General features: G+C 46.8%; 1 protein-coding gene across 1 annotated transcript; it reads left to right on the top strand.

The window, feature by feature from the left end:
* The first annotated feature begins 3,438 nt into the window (after nt 1–3,438).
* On the top strand, nt 3,439–7,521 carry BHLHE23 (basic helix-loop-helix family member e23). Its single transcript, NM_204504.2, is given in 1 exon segment — nt 3,439–7,521. A coding segment is annotated over 1 exon segment (663 nt). The 5' UTR covers nt 3,439–3,517; the 3' UTR covers nt 4,181–7,521.
* Nucleotides 7,522–7,747: the final 226 nt, after the last annotated feature.

Below are 7,747 nucleotides of genomic sequence, written 5' to 3'. Positions count from 1 at the left end.
GTTTCTGTCCTCTGCTGACCCACAATTTGCAAATAGCATGACACAGAACCAGCACAGCATTGCCATAAACTGTGCTTTTTCTCCTGGATTTTTCTTGCCCGTTTTCTACCATTACACCCGAGGGAAGAAGTGGACTGTGTTCATTCAGCAGGGCAGAATGATTCCACTCATTTCACTACCATTTTTTCTAAGCACAAGACGATCTCACTCCCACATGTTGATGCTCAAACACTTTCTGCTGTCCATGTGTTTGTTTGAACAGAAGGAAAACCTCCGAAGACTGCAGTGACAGCAGCCACTAGGAACAGGGTCCTATTTACAGGGCAGGTATACAAAATACAGGGTGTGGTGTTCCAGCCCCAAACCCATAAGCACTCGTGGGGCTTGCTGTGCCTGACAGGCTTTTGGGTCTCTGAGCCTGCAGGGATGGGTGCTGGTGGGCTGCTGGGCTCTGCTGGTCGCTAGGTGTCACCGTGGGACTTTGCAGCGCAGGGCCATGCCATTTCTATCAAACACCCCTCTGCCCGATCTCTTCAAGAGGTCCTGTTTTGTTACTCTTCTAACACAAGAATCTGATTGGTAAGGATGGACATGGAATATTTCTCCTCTTTCCTAATAGAAGAATATCCATTTGTGAACTGGTCCCCCATCAAAACGCTGCTAATGCAAAATCCAGCAAAATAACTACTGCTTGACTGTGGCAGTCACTGCAGCTGTTTCAATCACTTCAGTAATAGGTCCTTAGCAAAACCTGAGGTCCTTTACCTATCATGTGCTCGGTGACACGTGGCTCTGAGTAAAGATCTGTGCTCCATAGCTTAGCCCTATCTCATTCTTGTTCTCAAGGAATTTGGACACTAGGCAAGGTAACCACTTGGAAGAGGTGTGATTTTCTTCAATGTTCTTCCACGAGTTACCACTTTTTGTTATTATTTTTTTTGTCTTCCCTTTTTGTTGTTGTTCTAGTCTGACGTGTCAAACCCCAAATCAAACGTTCATTTTCCTTAGATAGCAGCCAAAGCAGTTCTCAAGGAGAAAACACTGAAAATTTGCAAAGACACATATCCACAACTGAAATGTGAGGGAGAAGTCCAAAACAAATCCTTCCACGTGCATTTGATTTCAGATTCATATAGGCGTCAGATGATTCCTCTTAGACATGCATTTGGGGATTATATTAGGCAACAATCCTGCTCTGTTCTCTTGCAGTTGATAAAGTCCTTAAAGAACTCATCTATTTATCAAAGTACTACAGTGTCTGCATGAAAAGCTTGTACTTCGAATTTTCAGTCCACTCCTTCTCTCAGCATTACCCTTGTTATATGAGACATGCTTAGAAAGTTAGCACTACTTGTCCTGAGTCTTCATCATTAGAATTCCTATAACGCTGTCACATGGCTAGTCCTTCTCATTGCAAGATCTCAGCACACTGCAAAAAAAGGTAAATCATCTCCAGCAGGGGACAATCTGCATTTAGCAGTCCCTGCACATCATTTTCATGGGAATGATTTACACCAGTGATAATATTCTAGTACCTCCTCTGTCGTCTATTGTCACTTGGAGTCTTGGAGTGTTCCCAGAGGTGAACAAAGTTACGCTGTGCTCACCTGTATTTGAAAGTCACCGTGAATGTGTACAGTGATCTGTCCCAGGAGTAGCTGAGTGGTCCAAATCTCATAAAACAATTAAGTGACTAAAACCAGTAATTGGTCTTCATGGTCTGATAAGTCCGATAAGGGCAGCAAAGAAGAGACACGACTGTAGATTCAGACACCAGAGGCAAGGTAAGAGAAAATCAGTGAAAGTATGATGGTCAAAACTTCTGTGCAAGTTGAGGGCCAGGCTTCGCAGCAGCTAGTCTTATGTACTCTGTCGTTCCGAAATGTGGAAACACAGTCTTCCAGATTTACATGCACAGAGGGAATGGCCTCATCCTCAGGAGGCAGCTCTGCTACTACAGGTGAGTGTGCATCTGTCACTGCAGATCTCAGCACTCCTGACTCTGATGTGGAGAAGGAAGAGAGAAGCTCGTCATTTCAAGTTAGCACATTGCAGAAAGGGAGGTGATGTGAAGAGGACAAGCTAACTACGCTATGTAGAGGGTCTGACAAAAACAGAGCACATTCTGGATAATCCTTGTGTCGCTTTAACACTCAAGCTAGTGTTTACTTCTGGAAATAACCTACCAGATACCTCTGCATCAACTGGTTGCATCTGCCTTTAGGCAATATCCACCTGCTGTACCTCTATGTCAGCACACATGCTGCATCCCATCCAAGCAGGCACTTGAGAGGCCTGGCTCAGCACAAGGCATGGCCTCAGAAGCCCCTCCAAAAACACCAAAAAATTGAAACTGGGACCTCTTCTTGTTGTAAAAATTGGGCTTTCTCTGTCATCTCAGTGCAGGAACACAGGACAAAATGCCCTCCTTATCCTTCTCTACGCAGCTCTCACCACCGCCAGTGCCCACCTAGTATCCTCCATAAGATTTCCCTGCAGACCAGACCCTCTCCCAGTCATGGCAGGGCTGATTTCTCTCACTGAAGGCCGCTATGCAACTGAAACAGTTAAGAAAAAGGGAGTTGTTTCCTTTCTGAGCTTCACACTCGGTTACCAGCACTCATAACAGGGAAGGACAGAATCCCTTCAGAGTTGAACTGAGTCACAAAGGATCACATTTCTTTTCCTGGTACAGGGAACGAAGGAGCGCAGCAAGCCTTTGAAGAGAATGGAACTGGATGGGGGCTCTGCCTTGGAAACCTCTCTCCGCATCAGGTGCCGCCTCTGTCATCCTCACCCACATCAGAGCCACCAGACCAGCACGCCGTGCCCACCACTGTCAAGACCTTGCAGAACTGCCTCCAATGCCACACGTACCACTTAGTGACTGGTGGTCCCAAGCATGAGGACGGGAGGGTGTTCACCTCTCTGGTTTTCCATGAGTGTGACACTATTTCTGTTCCCTCAGTCACTTTTCACTGCTTTTTTTTTTAGCCCCGGTTTTTCAGCCCAGGCTGTCCCTGGTGCGAGAGGACCCATGGGCACGGGGATCCATCTCCACCAGCACCGACTCTCATACAGCCACACAGTCGAGCGCAGCCTTTGGAGTAGCATGAGCGCGGGGCTGGAGCTGCTTTCTCACCTATGTACCCTGCGTGTGCACTCCGCTGTTTGTGTTTTGTGTCAGGAAGAACCGCGGCAACACCACGGCGGGACCGCAGTCTCACGCCCACGCCCGGCGGGGCCGCGCTCCACCCACAGCCGCCCCGTCCCGCGCTACCTCAGGCTGCGCCGCCTCAGGGCTGGCGGCCGCGGGGCGCTCAGTGCCCGCAGCGGGGCGCTGCCCGCCGCCCCTCGCTGCCCTCTGATTGGACGGCGGGGGAATCCCGCCGGGCCGCTCTCCGCTACATAAAGGGGCGGCGGGGCTGCCGTCGCCTCACAGCCCGCCCTCAGCGCGGAGCGGCGGGGCCGCCTCCTCCCGGTTCTTCTCGGCGCTGTGGCGGCGGCGGCGGCGGCGATGGCCGAGCTCAAGTCGCTGGGCGGCGAGGCGTACCTGGCGCTGGCCCCGGGCTACGGCCCGTCGGCTTTCGCTTACGGCGGCGCCGAGGGCCCGCGGGGCGCCTACGCTGGGGGCGGCGGGGCGGACTTCCACCCCGGGGCGCTGGGCAAGTCGGCAGAGAGCAGCGGCGAGCAGAGCGGCGACGAGGAGGACGGCTTCGAGGCCGGCGTGAAGGGCAGCGCGGCCTTCGAGAGGGAGGGCAAGCTGAAGGCAGCGGCGCTGGGCAAGAAGCCCAAGGAGCAGCGCTCGCTGCGCCTCAGCATCAACGCGCGGGAGCGGCGGCGGATGCACGACCTGAACGACGCGCTGGACGGGCTGCGCTCCGTCATCCCGTACGCCCACAGCCCCTCGGTGAGGAAACTCTCCAAAATCGCCACCCTGCTGCTGGCCAAGAACTACATCCTCATGCAGGCGCAGGCTCTGGAGGAGATGCGGCGGTTGGTGGCCTACCTGAACCAGGGCCAGGCCCTCAGCGCCCCGCTGCCCGCCACCCTCAACCCCTTCGGACAGTCGGCCGTGTATCCCTTCACCGGCACGGCCTTGCCCGGCTGCCCCGAGAAATGCACTGCCTTCACAGGAGCCGCCTCCGCGCTCTGCAAACACTGCAGCGACAAGCCTTGACTTCTGCCTTCTTCGGGCTTCTTCTCGGGTTTATTTTTCTTCTTTCTTTTACTTCCGTGCTTTTTTTTTTTTTTTTCCACTGCCATCAGCCCCGGCTTCCTACCATCAGTTAAGTCTGGGTTTTCTTTTTGTTCATTTCTCTTATACCTCCCCTGTCCCCTGGACCTCGTATTGGAAACATTTGGCCATTACACCAACCCAAAAAGCACACCCGTTACTAACTTCGTTTAGTTCTGTGCAGCTTCATCCATAGAGTCGTTTCCTTCCCGTGCTGTTAGTGGACTGTGCACATAACATTTCTGCTTGTGAAGTTCTTGAGCAGTTCTTAAACTGAACTCCAGAAACACAGAGAGGGGGGGAAGATCTGGTGATGGAAACCTCAGTGGGTTTTTTGGGCGTGATTGATCTGGGTTAAAAACAGCTTATAAGAAACAAAACCCAGCCCCGAAGCTATGCAATGTTTCAGAATCACACGTAAACTAGGGGTTCCTATGTAGCCAGATGGGGTTTGACTGCGCCCACAAATCCCAGTGCAAATGTCATTTGCTCAGCTTGTGGGAGGGAGGAAGTTTGGTGCTCCTGATAAAATTACAGATGCTTCAAAATAAGATGCAGTCTCGTGCTTTAAAAGAAAATAATTCTTGAACTGGGGGGACTCTTGATTGTATGCTAATGCCTGCTTTTTGCCTGTTTCTCAGCGTGGTTAAGTTTTCCAGGTTTTCCAAAGCCTTTGCTCATCATGATAAACAAACAGAAAAGTCACTTAACATATTTATATGTATTTATAATAAATAAAAGACATGAATAACTGTTTTCTCTGTCCTACATGTCTCTAAAGCCAGCTGGTAGTCAGAGCACAGCCCCTGCTGAAGTCAGTTAAAGAGATGCTGCAGCAGTGCTTCACAGGGGACCAATGTGAAGTTAGGTGAACAATCATACTTTGAAAAGCTTTTGGACATTCAGCTCCTTATCAGCAGGGATTTGGGATTTCTCTGCAGTTCGTTTCATGAATCCCAAGCATGCAAAAGACACTTGTGCCTGGCATTTACAGTTACGCACTATGTAAGTATGTCAGATTTAGGTTGTGTATTTCAGCGCTTGCTGGAGAATGCCTTTACCCCAGCGCTGGAGCTGTGTTTAAAAGGGCTGCTCTAGCACAGAACTTAGCTCACAGGATGCTCTTGTGAAACATGGCAGGGAAGGAAGTTGCTTAAAGACTCTGCTCATCCCTTTGGCTTGGTTTTCTGTTCTGTCTGCAGCTTGATCCTAGACCTGCGTGTGGTTTGGACCACTTAATGAATGATTAAATGAATAATCTTGCCAAGTATCGACTGTGTTAGTGCAAGTTACCAAGCGGGTACCTTGCTGGCCAAGTTTTTAATGTCCGTGCTGGTTTACTTTGGTTTTGTTTTATTATATTTAATGCTTTGGTGCCTTGTGTGCTTCACTAATCATTATATAATCGTAATTGAGGTACATTCAGTGATTTCTGTTCGGATCGGAATACCCGCCCCATGTCAGAGCAAGCACATAAACTGGTACAGTTGCAGCCTGAGGGGCTTGAGCTGTCCGTGGCCATTTGTGTTAGGAGTGGGGTGTAACTATTTAGGGTTATTAAACCAATTTCCATGGCTGTCGTTAGTGTTATGCTAATTTGAAAAGGACTGCCATCCCTCTAAAGCCGCTTGTCTGCGGCACTTAATTTTAATTAATACCTTTCCAAAAGACTTTTTGTTTTGGAACATGGATGCGTGATTAAGCTTCGTTCACAAGCACATACTTAAAATTAGTTCTTGTTCATTTCCATTTTTGTATCTTCGTTTCCTCTTTTTTAACAGGACAGTTTATCCGTTGTACCTCTGTCAGTAAAGTCTTGAAATTATTCTTAAAAGGCATCTATGAAGTGAAAGTCAACCAAAACCAATATGAAGCACGAATGACTGGAAGCTGCAAATCAGCAATGGTCATCCGATATTTTGCAGTCTGAGTTGTTGTCAGAAACTATTTGGAGGAGAGGAGAAAATCATGATTTTTATCTAAATGTTCATTAATTCTGTTTAAAACTAGTGAAAATCAAGCAGTTGTGAATATTTAAATGGCAAAGGGTTAAACTGTTTGGTTTTCACCAAAACTGAAATAGTTGAAGTATGAAGTACTCAACAGCTTAATATTAAATATGAGTTTGTGCTGGTTAAAAAATTGTACCAATGGAATTTATAATTGCTTTTTTCTCAGATAATTATATTGAAAAGTGTCTCACTGTAATTTCCAAGCTGAGAAAAGTCTTCGCAGTCTTACGGTTATATTTGGAACAATGATTTTTAGTATAGTGATTAACTTTTGCAATTTCCATGAGAAAAAAGCCTGCTTATATTACAATATCTACCTAGAATCCTAAAATCAACCTTCAGAGGGTCCTTGAAATATACAGAAGGCTCTTTGAGAACCCACTTTGAATTCAAAGTGATTAATTCATTTCAAACACAGAAGTTAAAGCCTTTATTTAAGAAAGTTTTAATAGGAAAAAGAAAGATGGAGTAAGTACTGTTAAGGGCAAGCTATTAAAAACGAAAATGTAGAAATTATCAAAGCAATACCACAGAAACTTGTAAATAATTATTAAAATCTACTTTAAAGAGTAATTAATTTCAAAATGGAAGGAAGCCCATTCATAGTCCTGCCTGCAACAAAGTACTGCTGAACTCCGAGCTGACTGGCTTCCAGGTTATTGTGAAAGTTCAGTTCTGGGAGTTGTTTCCAGCTGCCCTGGGCTTGCAGGATTTTTACTCTTCTTATACAGAGCTGGAACCCATACAGAGCCCTTTCTGTTTCCTGCAGACAGGAAGGCATCTAGTTCGGTATGATGTATGCTTTGTGTTGAGCTGCTGCTAATACTGCTGCCAAATGAATGCCCAATATTGCTTTGCTGAGAGAGGGTAAGCCAGGCTTCTGGCTGTTGCATTTGTGTGTGTGAAGCATCGGTGTTAACCTTGCAGGTATGTGTGGTTATTGTGAGGAGATCCCGTGAATTCTCAGTTGGTTTTCCCCCACTGGCATATGGAAAAAATATATACATTGTGTTCCGTGTAAGGTTTTATGTCTCTTTTTTCAGTTGGTGTTTCAGAGAATATAAAGGAAGAACTTCAAAATGCTGAAATCTCTTTTTCTGCTCTCATGTCCTTGTTAAGATTCCTTGCTTTTTATGACGGACTTGCAGTGTGTGCTCGGATGGAACTGAAATACAGATCATGTGTTCTAATCTGCTTGTTATCCTGGTATGTTCATACTTGACAGGAAAAGACAATGCCAACTTTAATTAAAGATAATATATTGTTTTCTAACCATGCTCGGTTTTTCTTTAAATTCCAAAACCAGCCAGATTCAGTTTCATTAGGCAGAGATGGAAAGAGGAGATGCTGCTCACCTGCTTGTTGCTTCTGTAGTTCTTCCAGTCACCAACCACAAGTAATGCTTTACCAACCGGTGTAACTTTACTAACAGGAACTTGGAAACTGCTGTCAGTTTGCCCTGCATCAGCCCAGGTTTGACATTAACAATGTGATGATG

This window comes from Gallus gallus, chromosome 20 (assembly GCF_016699485.2).
Source record: "Gallus gallus isolate bGalGal1 chromosome 20, bGalGal1.mat.broiler.GRCg7b, whole genome shotgun sequence".
Classification (NCBI taxonomy): domain Eukaryota; kingdom Metazoa; phylum Chordata; class Aves; order Galliformes; family Phasianidae; genus Gallus; species Gallus gallus.
The sequence above is the reverse complement of the archived record's forward strand: the minus strand, read 5'-3'. Positions and strand labels throughout refer to the sequence as shown.